General features: G+C 44.0%; 1 protein-coding gene across 2 annotated transcripts in view; it reads left to right on the top strand.

The window, feature by feature from the left end:
* Nucleotides 1-13,259, top strand: part of LOC106605561 (tight junction-associated protein 1) — a 147,995-nt gene that overhangs the window by 90,841 nt on the left and 43,895 nt on the right. For both annotated transcript variants that reach the window (XM_045720119.1, XM_045720112.1), the window contains one exon: nt 3,294-3,322. Coding sequence is in view for 1 of the 2 variants with exons in the window: in XM_045720112.1 (XP_045576068.1) it covers nt 3,294-3,322 (29 nt within the window). In the remaining variant the exon portion in view is untranslated. The remainder of the gene's footprint in view (nt 1-3,293; nt 3,323-13,259) is intronic.

Here is a 13,259-nt window from a genome sequence, read left to right as displayed (position 1 = left end):
ATGCAGATGCTGGGTGGAAAAAAGCAAGAGGCCCCAAGACCAGCTAAGGGAAACCAGCACCGGGCACAGAATGCCCCCCAGACTCCTGAAGTGAAGAAGCGAGGAGCCGAGAGGAAGTCTGAGAAGAGCCGGCCGTGGGACGAGTGGTCCTCGGCGTTGAACAGGGACAGGCCTTCCAGGAAGGACAAAGAGGGCCGGCCCAAGACCTGGCGCATCCCCCTTAGGAAGGACAGCCCCGACCAGGATGCAAAGAAGCGTAGGGCAGACCCTCTCAGGGCAGACCCCCATCGAGAGGGAGCAAGGCCCAAATCGGAGGGGCCCATCTACAGTCATGTGGGGGGTGGAGGTGACTCCAGCTCCCGACGCAGCAGTGAGACTGATTGGGAGGACAAGAGTCGGCAAGGGGACCATCACCAGCAACAACAGTACCAGCCCTCTCAGCTGGAGACCAGGACACAGCACAAAGACACGAGTAGACCCAGAGCTAAATACGTGCCCCAGCCTCCTCACTCTGAGAGGGAACAAGTGACAACAGTATCACAACACAGCTCTTTTTCAATTTTATCACAGATCAAGGTATGTGAGGAGAATTTCTCCTTCTTTCCCCTGTTCATTGTTTTACGCCTTCCAGAAAAATAATTGGAATCCTTCTCAACCAATTTCTGTGTATTGTGTCGAGATGATTCAACCTGCGAGTTGCTTAGCTACAACTCTCGTTATATTATAAATAGAAATGACATTCGCCATTAACTGAAGGTAAGTCATCTCCCTAGGTGGCTTGAAAGAGCATTCGTGGCATTCACTAGCCAGCATTCTAGTTCAATCCAAACTGAAAAGTTCAGTCTTGTGCAGCTGTGTCATGTGAGTCTATCATTTTACTTTTAGATGTCTTTATTTTATTGCACGGTATTCTGCTGTAGCTACAGTTGCACTTTTCTTTAAAAAAAAATCCCAATTATTTTCTAAAATAATTTGAAATTGAAAAGTGTTTGTTCTCATCTTGTTATTCAATTGTCAACATTGCAGAACCAATTTTATTATTAAGACAAATGGACACATTTTTGGCAACCTGGAGCTAGTACTTGGTTGCACTGCTTTTGGCCAAGATAACTGCCAACAAATGCTTCTTGGAGTCACCAATGAGCTTTCTGGACCTTTCTACTGACAATTATGCCTACTTTTCAGCAGCAAAACTGCTCTAATTCTTCAATGTTGGAGGGGTACCCTCCACAAACTGCTGTTTTCAGCTCTTGCCATAGGTTACGGACTCTCCTCTGGCCACTCCAGAACAGTCCAAAGTTTTTTATTGAACTAGTCCAGTGTGCTTTTGATGTTTCTTTGGAATTGTCCTGCTGGAAGACCCACAACCTTCAACAGAGACAGCTTTTGGACACTAGGTTGAACATTACACTCAAACACCTTCATAATCGGCTGATTTCATGTTGTCTTGCACACATTCAAGGCCCCCAGTACCAGAGGCAGCAAAGCAACCCCACAGCATTGTCGAACCTCCCTCGTGGAAGGAGACACAAGAAAGCCCGATTGCTGCATGAAACCCACCTAAACCAGCCTAAATCCTGGGGGAAATGTTCTATGGACCAATTCAACTAAATTCCAGTTCTTTGGCTATAGAGATCAGCGCAGTGTTTACTGACGACTAAATTAAGCTTTCAATTTAAGAAAACATCCTCCCTACAATCAAACGGCAGCATAGCCTAGTGGGGCGGCAGCATAGCCTAGTGGGGCGGCAGCATAGCCTAGTGGGGCGGCAGCATAGCCTAGTGGGGCGGCAGCATAGCCTAGTGGGGCGGCAGCATAGCCTAGTGGTTAGAGCGTTGGACTAGTAACCGAAATGTTGCAAGATCGAATCCCCGAGCTGACAAGGTACAAATCTGTCGTTCTGCCCCTGAACAAGGCAGTTAAGACACTTCCTAGGCCGTCATTTTAAATAGGAATTTGTTCTTAACTGACTTGCCTAGTTAAATAAAGGTTAAAAAAAATAGAAAAAACATGGGGGAGGTTCGAATAATGCTGTGGCGTTGCTTTGCTGCCTCTGGGTGCCTTTAACGTGTGCAAGACATGAAATCAGCAGATCATGTGTGTTGGGGTCCTGTGTTCAACTCAGTGTCCAAAAACTGAGTCTCCATTGATGGTTTTGGGTCTTGCACCAAGCCAACGACCCCAAACACACATCAAAAAGCACCCAGGAATGTTTCAAAAAGAGATGCTGGACTGTTCTGGAGTGGCCAGCAAAGAGTCCAGATCTGAATCACATCCATAACCTGTGGCAAGAGCTGAAAACAGCAGTTGGTGGAGGGTACCCCTCAAACATAGAAGAATTAGAGCAATTTGCTGCTGAAAATCTGCAAAATTGCCAGTAGAAAGGTGCAGCAAGCTCAAAGATGGCTAGAAGAAGAGTTGGTCTGCTGTTATCTTGGCCAAAGGCTGTGCAACCAAATACTAGCTCCGGTGTGCCAACATTTTGTCCATGCAGTTTGTCTTTATTTTCTAAATTAAAATTGTAAACTTAAGTTTTCAAAAATATAATTGGTTCTGCAATGATGAAAATCGAATAACAAGGTGTGGGGACCAAATGTTCTTTTTTAAATTATGCCTGTAACGATTATTCTTAATTATTAAAGTGCAATTATCCTACAGAGATGAGACTACCATATTCTTAAATCTAATGCTGATAACTAGCCTCTTAAGTGCTGTAGATGTGCAGATGGCCCCTCTGTGTAAACTGATGGCTTTTTTAGTTGGCAGAATGACAGGGGCTGTCAAATTGATTTCATAGCTCCATGAGGCATGTACGTATTGAACTATGCAGCTAAGAGAGACACAATTTAAAATTCTGCCCTGGCTTCTCATCTCTGTAACCCTTTGGCTTCAACAGAAATGTGGCTAACACTGAAAACTACCAAGGAATCTGTGCAGTGCAAAATTCTTTATTATAAACATAGAACCTGTGTACAATTTATGCTTCAAGTTCTACCTTGAAAGCCAGTGATTGTTGACATTGTGGATTGTTGTCAGAGTGTATCTCAGCTTTTTCCAAGGTCTGCTCACTGCCCGTCTCGCTCAATGCCTCAAGGTTGTAGATAGCCTTTTTAAAAGTAATTACCAATGTTTCCCCCATATGGCAGAGTTTGCCAGGGCAGCTGAGATTTTTTTAATTTTTTTCTTGACAATGCTTTATTCTCAGGAAATGACAGCCAGTCCAGCAAAATCTCTGTTTTGTTGCAAACATATCCACAATGGCCAAATTTAATGGGATGTTTCTGTTGTTGCAGGACTCCTTATCAGATGCAGACAGGATCAAGTAAGTGGTTATTTTATCTCCTCATGCTTACCTTGATAAATATATGTTGTATTTTCTGTGAAATGCTTCAGCCACAGGATTGAAAATACCCAAATTTGACTTAGTTTAAACAAACAGAAAAAAGTGAACTTATGCATGTCTTGTTATGGATCTTTGGCGACGGGTTTCTGTGTCTATTTGCATGCCTCACTTTGAGCCCAGTGTTGACACCTCTACAGTGTACTGTATAACTCAGTCTTTACTGTGGGAAGCTGTAGCCCTGGGTGGCATGACCTGATTGGCAGTGGGTAGATAGGCTGCTTATAGTGGACAGCCAGGTTGGCACCGAGCCATGGCCACAGCCAGCCTTTCACTGGAACCCCCCAGCTGCTCCGGTCTAGATGCTTCCTGGGGAGAGGGAGCTGGGCAGGCCACACTGTGTTTTTACATGTAGTCCTCTTCAAAACAACTGATCCCAGTCCTCTTTAAAGTGATCTCTGGGTTGGGCCTCTCGAGTGGCGCAGCGGTCTAAAGCACTGTAGGAATGCCGCAGGGCTAGAGGTGTTACTACAGACCCAGGTTCATTCCCGGGCTGTGTCACAACTGGCCGTGGCCGGGAGTCCCATAGGACGCCGCACAATTGGCCCATCATCAACCGGGTTAGGGGAGGGTTTGGCTGGGGGGGGGGGGGCTATACTTGGCTTATCATGCCCTAGCGACTTCTTGTGGCAGGCCAGGCGCCTATAGGCTGACCCCGGTTGCCAGTTGAACGGTGTTTCCTCTGACACATTGGTGCGGACTGGCTGCCGGGTTAAGCTGGCGGGTGTTAAGGGTAATTTTTTGGAGGACGCATGACTCCCCCCTTCGCCTCTCCTAAGCCCGTTGGGGAGTTGCAGCGATGAGACACGATCGAAATTGGGGAGATAAAGGGGGGTAAAAAATTAGCTAAATAACTAAATTCTTTGTATTCATACTGCCCTTGCCTTTAACTGAGGACTCAACTCTTTTGCCAGTTCACTTCACCTATTTTGTGGTCCGAGTCCTCTTTGCATTCACATTGCTATGTTTAGAGAGGAACCAAGATCTTTTTCCAACATTCACTCAATGCACTGTGGGTTTTTACGAAGTGCAGGACAAGCCATTCCATCAGAATGTTTTATGGGACAGATATGGGACATATAAATATAGCTACTTACAGTGCATTTGAAAAGTGTTCAGACCCCTTGACTTTTTATTTTATGTTACAGCCTTATTCTAAAATTGATTAAATACGCTGTTTTCCTCATAAATCTAAACACAATACCCCATAATAGGTCTTTAGAAATGTTTGCAAATGTATTAAAAATAAAAACAGATAGCTTATTTACTTAAGTATTCAGACCCTTTGGCATACCAAAGACTCGAAATTGAGCTCCGGTGTATCCTGTTTCCATTGATCATCCTTGATGTTTCTACAACTTGGAGTCCACCTGTGGTAAATTCAATTGATTGGACATGATTTGGAAAGGCACACATCTGCCTATATAAGGTCCCGCAGTTGACGGTGCATATCAGAGCAAAAACCAAGCCATAAGGTCGAAGGATTGTCCATAGAGCTCAGAGACAGGATTGTGTCGAAAGCACATATCTGGGGAAAGGTTCCAAAAGATTTCTGCAGCATTGAAGGTCCCCAAGAACACAGTGGCCTCCATCATTCTCAAATAGAAGAAGTTTGGAACCAACAAGACTCTTCTTAGCGCTGGCCGCCTGACCAAACTGAGCAATTGGGAGAGAATGGCCTTGGTCAAGGAGGTGACCAAGAACCCGATCGTCACTCTGACAGAGCTCCAGACTTCCTCTGTGGAGATGGGAGAACCTTCCAGAAAGACAGCCATCTCTGCAGCACTCCAATAATCAGGCCTTTATGGTAGAGTGGCCAGACGGAAGCCACTCCTCAGTAAAAGGCACATGACAGCCCGCTTGGAGTTTGAAAAAAGGCACCTGAATGACTCTGACCATGAGAAACAAGATTCTTTGGTCTGATGGAACCAAGATTGAACTCTTTGGCCTGAATGTCAAGCATCACATCTGGAGGAAACCTGGCACCATCGCTATGGTGAAGCATGATGGTGGCAGCATCATGCTGTGGGGATGTTTTTCAGCGGCAGGGACTGGGAGACATAAGGGAAAGATGAACGGAGCAAAGTACAGAAAGATCCTTGATGAAAACCTGCTCCACAGCGCTCAGGACCTCAGACTGGGGCAAAGGTTCACCTTGTAACAGGACATCGACCCTAAGCACGCAGCCAAGACAACGCAGGAGTGGCTTCGGGACAAGTCTCAATGTCCTTGAGTGGCCCAGCCAGAGCCCAGACTTGAACCCGGTTTGAACATCCCTGGAGAGACCTAAAAATAGCTGTGCAGCAACACTCCCCATCCAACCTGTCAGAGCTTGAGAGGATCTGCATAGAAGAATGAGACTTTTAATTGATCTATTTTCTACATTATAGGATAATAGTGAAGACATCAAAACTATGAAATAACACTTATAGAATCATGTAGTAATCAAAAAAGTGTTTAACAAATCAAAATATATTTTATATTTGAGATTCTTCAAAGTAGCCACCCTTTGCCTTGACAGCTTTGCACATGCTTGGTATTCTCTCAACCATCTTCATGAGGTAGTCACCTGGAATACATTTCAATAATCAGGTGTGCCTTGTTAAAAGTTCATTTTTGGAATTTCTTTCCTTAATTAACTTCTTACAGACACGTGGGACGGTAGCGTCCCACCTGGCCAACATCCGGTGAAATGGCAGAGCGCCAAATTCAAATTAAATTACTATAAATATTAAACTTTCATGAAGTTTCAAGAAGACAGCACCCAGCACACAAATGCAGAACAAATCATTTTCAAACAGGGAGTTGCGACACGAAAATCAGAAATAGCGATATAATATATGCCTTACCTTTGAAGATCTTCTTCTGTTGGCACTCCAAAAGGTCCCAGTTACATTACAAATGGTCCTTTTGTTTGATAAAGTCCTTCTTTATATCCATAAAAACTCTGTTTAGCTGGCGCGCTTCAGTCAATAATCCACTCGGTTTCCCTCCTTCAAAATGCATACAAAATCAATCCCAAACGTTACCAATAAACTTATCCAAACAAGTCAATCAACGTTTATAATCAAACCTTAGGTACCCTAATACGCAAATAAACTTTAAAATTTAAGACAGAGAATCGTTATTGTCTTTACCGGAGAAAAATACCAAAACGCGCTCTCATTCACTTGCTTGGAAACACTACAGCCAAAATGGGAGCCACCTAGAAAAACTACAATTTCTGTCTCATTTTTCCAAAAACCAGCCTGAAACTCTTTCTAAAGACTGTTGACATCTAGTGGAAGCCCTAGGAACTGCAATCGGGCATGATTTCGCCCTATTATAAAAGTGCCAGCCATTGAAATCAGTGGTAGGATGATTTTTTTTTTGGGGGGGGGATGGTTTGTCATCGGGGTTTTGCCTGCCGTTTCAGTTCTGTTATACTCAGACATTATTTTAACAGTTTTAGAAACTTTAGTGTTCTCTATCGAAATCTATATCCTAGCTTCTGGGCCTGAGTAGCAGGCAGTTTACTCTGGGCACGCTTTTCATCTGGACGTCAAAATACCGCCCCCTATCCCAAAGAAGTTTAATGCATTTGAGCCAACCAGTTGTGTTGTGACAAGGTAGTGGTGGTGTACAGAAGATAGCCCTATTTGGTAAAATACCAATTCCAAATTATGTCAGGAACCGCTCAAATAAGAAAAGAGAAATGACAGTCCATTATTTTAAGAAATTAAAATCAGTAAATCCGGAAAATTTCAAGAACTTTGAAAGTGCAATCGCAAAAACCATCAAGCGCTATGATGAAACTAGCTCTCATGAGGATCGCCACAGGAAAGGAAGACCCAGAGTTACCTCTGCTACAGAGGATAAGTTCACTAGAGTTACCAGCCTCAGAAATTGCAGCCCAAATAAATGCTTCACAGAGTTAAAGTAACAGACACATCTCAACATCAACTGTTCAGAGGAGTCTGCGTGAATCAGGCCTTCATGGTCGAATTTCTGAAAAGAAACCACTACCAAAGGACACCAATAAGAAGAGACTTGCTTGGGCCAAGAAACACGAGCAACGGACATTAGACAGGTGGAAATCTGTCCTTTGGTCTGATGAGTCCAAATTTGAGGTTTTTGGTTCCAACCGCCGTATCTTTGAGACGCAGAGTAGGTGAATGGATGGTCTCTGCATGTGTGGGCCCCACCGTGAAGCATGGAGGTGGTGGTGTGGGAGTGCTTTGCTGGTGACACTCTGATTTATTTAGAATTCAAGACACGCTTAACCAACATGGCTACCACAGCATTCTGCAGCGATATCCCATCTGGTTTGCGCTTAGTGGGACTATCATTTGTTTTTCAACAGGACAATGACCCAAAACACACATCCAGGCGGTGTAAGGACTATTTGACCAAGAGGGAGAGTGATGTAGTGCTGCATCAGATGACCTGGCCTCCACAATCACCCGACCTCAACCCAATTGAGATGGTTGGAATTAGTCGGACCGCAGAGTGAAGGAAAAGCAGCCAACAAGTGCTCAACATGCGTGGTAACTTCAAGGCTGTTGGAAAAGCATTCCAGGTTAAGCTGGTTGAGAGAATGCCAAGAGTGTGCAAAGCTGTCATCAAGACAAAGGGTGGCAACTTTGAAGCATCTCAAATAGAACATATATTTTGATGTAACTTTTTTGGGTACTACATGAATCCATGTGTTATTTCATAGTTTTGATGTCTTCACTATTATTCTACAATGTAGAAAATAGTAAAAATAAAGTTTAACCCTTAGGTAGGTGTGTCTAAACTTTTGACTGGTACTGTATGTAAATGTCATATTTCATTTTTTTTTTATTAATCTATAAACCTGTTTTTGCTTTGTCATTATGGGGCATTGTGTCTAGATTGATGAGGAAATAAAAATGTAATCAATTTTAGAATAAGGCTGTAACGTAACAAAGTATGGAAAAAGTCAAGGGGTCTGAATACTTTCCAAATGCACTGTACATTTTAATAGCAAATAGATTGCATTTAGTCTAAAGATGCAACATAATATTTGTAATCAGAAAATACTATTAAAATAGTAAATATTATTAGTAACAGAATAAATAGCATAAGAATAACCACTGATTAAATAATGCTGTAATTGAAAATTGTACACCCATTGTAGGCCCCTTTAAGAGCTAGAATTTATTTTGTACCCAATGTTGTGATTCTCACCAAATATGTTGGTGTCTAATCACGCTATTTAAACCCCACAATCGAATAAACAGTTTATGAATCTCTTAGCCTATAGATCACATATTGCAAACAAATAATCTGAACTAAAAACTCCACATTTTTTACTTTCTGTGCATCCTTGACAATCGCCAATCAATATCCAAAAACAGCACAAGTTTTTTTTTGGCGAACCTGGGATGTAATCATTGGCCAAACAGTGAACTAAAACGAGTTTCTATTGGACAAATTCAGGTAGGTTTCTCCCCGTTCCGTCTGCTTCCGTTTAAGAAACGCTTCGCCAACAGAATTTGCATAATGAATACGACCCTGCATATCATCTTCTCTCTCTTGTGGCACCAATGTGAAGGGTTATGGCAGGGGAAATGGTGTTGCAGTAATCTAGTGTGTATGCGGGAATAATGACAAGTGAACCTGCGGAGCTTTGTGTTCACATTGCCCAAAAAATAAGGAACCGAACCAATGGAATTCAAGCGAAACGAACTCTCGAGGTGGTCTCAGTCCGGTTTGCTTCGCGGGCTCTTTTGAAGGGTCGGAGTTCCTTTGGAGTCTTCACACTGCACAAAAAAACAAGCGAATCGCACTCAGTTCACAAAAATTGGCTGAAAGTGACCAAGTGTGAATACACCCTCAGACACCCAGCCTCTGCGTCAGTAGCACTGAGACAGAGGGGAGGGAGGGTTCATGGAGATATGGGAGATCCCATCTGGTGCGATGATGACTAGGCCCTGCGGTGTGGTCGGATGGGCGCTGCACAGGTGGGCGAATGGAAGAGGAGCAGGTTGCTGTTAGCACCAACATCTGTCAACCACACCTCCCTCCTCCCTCTCCTCCTCCCACCCCAGACTGGGCTCAGAGTGAATCTGTGTGATCAATGCCATCTTCCTGCCGGACCTCCCTGAGAGCCTCGGCAGTCCAGGCTGTGAAAGCACACACCTGCTGCTGCCACACAGCTAACGATGAGTCAAAGCAGAGCCCGACCACTAGTTCTAGTTACAGATGGCACTCTCACCTCCATCAGTCCTCCTGTCCTCCTCCGCTCGACTTCCACTCCCACAGGAATCCCTATACTCAGCTAATGACTACTAAATCTATCAAGTGTGTGTGTGACAGTGCCTGTGTTTTTTTTGAAGTTTCGTCTTATCCTCTCACAGTGAAGTCTAGCGCAGTCTCTGTCTCTTGTGGTACACTACAAGTGAAGTGCCCTTTGGTGTTAGTGAACAAGCTGTGACGTGCGCGCTAAAGTAAATGTTGTCAGGCCACTATCCACACGTATGGGCATCAGACCACAATGCTTCATGAAATTCCGCTGACGTAGTGGCTGTTGGATCCTCCCTCCCTCTCTCTTCCCTGTGGTGGGAAATGCTGGTAAGCTGCTTTGTGGCACACAGGCAACATAATCGATTGGCCTAGATGCCCCTGTGCTCGTGTGGGATGTTGAATAATTCTGTGGGAGATGACCTGTCTGACTGAATACAACCGGACCTGAGCTGAGTGCTGCTGTTAATGAGTACCGCCCAGTTGCCCACTCTTGCCCTGGAATTCCTCAAGGCACCAAGCCTCCACAAAGGCCAGAGCTGGTTCTGTCTCCCCAGTAGTAGAGCGGTTTTGTCATGCTGAATCTTGGCTGTTGGTCTACTGCATATGCTGCAGAGGACTGTGAGGAGTAAATCTCCCAACATGTTGTTTCTCAGATGAATGGGATTACCGACACGTCGATTGACAGACAGATCTTCCTCCTCTCTCTCCCTCCTTCCACCATACCCCTCCGAATGGGGAACAGGTCAGAAAAGTCCAACTCGGCCGGGAATTGTTTCTCATTCTCCGCTAGAACCTTGCATTTGCCTCACTCAGTTATAAACGGCCTCGTCCTTTCAACCAGCCATGTTCAACTACGCTTATTTTATTTAGAGGCTTTTTGTTTACCTCTTCCCATATGCCGGGTCTGATTTTCTGTTTGGTTGACTAGACATAACACACACATGCATCCTTCCAGCCTTTATCTCGAGACGTGTACCTGTTGTATTCTGTCACTCAGTGTCAGGTTGTGACTACCATGGGATAAGGGGCCTATGAAAGACAAGAAGCGACAGTGATGAGATGACTGATGATGTTGTTGCCATGAAGCAGTCAGGGAAATAGACATCAGAGGCCTAGGGATGGCTGTCGTTCTGTTGGCCATCCTAAGCGTTGCTGTTGGGTGTTTCGCTGTAGGCCTGTTGCAAATGTAGTTTTTTTGTTCAATTTTTGATAGCATTTCCCATTTTTTCAGCTCACTATGATGCACACGCCTACCTCTCTGATCACAAGGACAAAGTTTAAAGCTTGTAAAAAAAAAAAAGACCTCTGAGAACGTCTTACAATCCCAGTCTTTCAAATTACTTTCTGAAAGCTTTTGAATCTCTGTTTTCCCTTATCTCAGTTATTTCCCCAATGTGCCTTTGCCACTCTCCTCCACCTCTTTGTTGACTCCCGTGGAGCATCTCAGTGTGCAAGGCTGTTTGTAACACAGCCGAAAAAGTATCCCAACCACTGTGGACTCGGGTGCTAGGTTGTCTGAAATTGCAAGACCCTTTTATGCTGTGACATGCTCATTTTGCTTTGCTGTTGTAAATCATCCAGGTTAGATCCAAAGCTTTTATATACACACTGTGCATTGGTTAGCAGGAGTTCTTGTATTGTACCATATAATGCATCTACATTTTTCCTCAATGCTTACATTTACAGCAGAATAGAGTGGATTACGTTCCCTTTGCTATTCTTTACCCAAGGCATAAGCTTAGCTTCTTATAAAGGTCAAATAGGAGGCGCTTATATTTGTAACCTGTGCGGTGTGAAATTAAAATGTTGCCATCATTGACGCTGACCCTGGAGCAATTGGGGTTACGTGCCTTGTAAATCAACAGATTTTTCACCTTGTCGACTCTGGGATTCAAACTAGCAACCTTTCGGTTACTGGCCTAACGCTCTTACCGCTAGGCTATCTGCCGCCCCACATTGTGTGCTTAGGGTCGTTGTCCTGTTGGAAGGTGAACCTTTGCTCCAGCCTGAGGTCCAGAGCGCTTTGGAGCAGCTTTTCATCAAGGATTTCTCTTACTTTGCTCTGTTCATCTTTCCTTTGATCCTGACTAGTCAGGGAGCTACAAAGGAAGGAGCAGGACCTTGGTCAGCTCCAGTCCCTGCCCGCTGAAAAACATCCCCACAGCATGATGCTGGCACCATCATGTTTCACTGTAGGCATGGCCAGATTTCGTCCAGACATGACGCTTTGCATGCAGGCCAAAGAGTTACATTTTGGTTTCATCAGACCAGAGAATCTTGCTTCTCATGGTCAGAGAGTTCTTTAGGTGTCTTTTGACAAACTCCAAGCGGGCTGTCGTGCATTTTTACTGAGGGGTGGCTTCCGTCTAGCCACTCTACCATAAAGGCCTGATTGGTGAAGTGATGATTGTCCTTTTGGAAGGTTCTCCCATCTCCACAGAGGAACTTTGGAGCTCTGTCAGAGTGACTATTGGATTCTTGGTCACCTCCCTAAACAAGGCCCTTCTCCCCCGATTGCTCAGTTTGGCCGGGGGCCAGCTTTAGGAAGGGTCTTGGTGGTTCCAAACTTCTCCCATTTAAGAATGTTGGAGGCCATTGTGTTCTTGGGGATCTTCAATGCTTCAGAAATATGTTGGTACCCTTCCCCAGATCTGTGCCTCGACGCAATCCTGTCTCGGAGCTCGATGGACAATTCCTTTGACCTCATGGCTTTGTTTTTGCTCTGACATGCACTGTCATCTGTGGGACCTTATATAGACAGGTGTGTGTGTGCCTTTCCAAATCATGTCCAATCAATTGAATTTCCCACAGGTGTTCTCCAATCACTTTGTAGAAACACCTCGGATGATCAATGGAAACAGGATGCATCTGAGCTCAATTTCGAGTCTCATAGCAAAGGGTCTGAATACTTATGTAAATTAGATATTTTTGTTTTACATTTTTAATATCAATCAATGAAATGTATTTATGAAGTCTCAATTCCTAAAACCTATTTTTGCTTTGTCATTATGGGGAATTGTGTGTAGATTGAGGGGCGAAAAATATTTCATCAATATTAGAATATAACATAAATTGTGGGGAAGGGGTCTGAATACTTTTCGTATGTGTTGTGTACATGCGTACAGAGCACACATATTTATCTCAAGTACAGGGTTACAGGGTATTACCTAATCAAAAGAGAACTGTCGCGCTCGCCCAGAAGCTTGGCTGTTGCGTAAAACCTGACAATTCAGACAAATTAAAAGGGTTTGAACTCAAAAAGATGTCGCATAAAGCTTATTCTATGTTTTTCATTATTTTCACTGCAACAGGGATAGCGTACACAGACGTTTCGCCTTTACAGCCTTTAGTGTGTAGGTACAATTTTCTTTTCATTCAAAACAGCATTTGTAAAGAACAACAGATGAGCAGCAGGTCCTTCTAATCACAGTTGCCAATCAGGGATGTGGCTTTTCTGGACTACCTTTATAGAAATTAGACACAAAGAAATAGAGTTATAGGGTATGGGAGTGGTCACGAAGGGCAACTCAGAAATCATTACTGCCCCCGGTGTTTGCTCACCTAATCATATCAAAGAAAAAGCCATATCTCAGACTGGCCTATAAAAAGG

This window comes from Salmo salar, chromosome ssa01 (assembly GCF_905237065.1).
Source record: "Salmo salar chromosome ssa01, Ssal_v3.1, whole genome shotgun sequence".
Taxonomy (NCBI): domain Eukaryota; kingdom Metazoa; phylum Chordata; class Actinopteri; order Salmoniformes; family Salmonidae; genus Salmo; species Salmo salar.
This window is presented reverse-complemented; position numbering and strand designations above follow the sequence as displayed.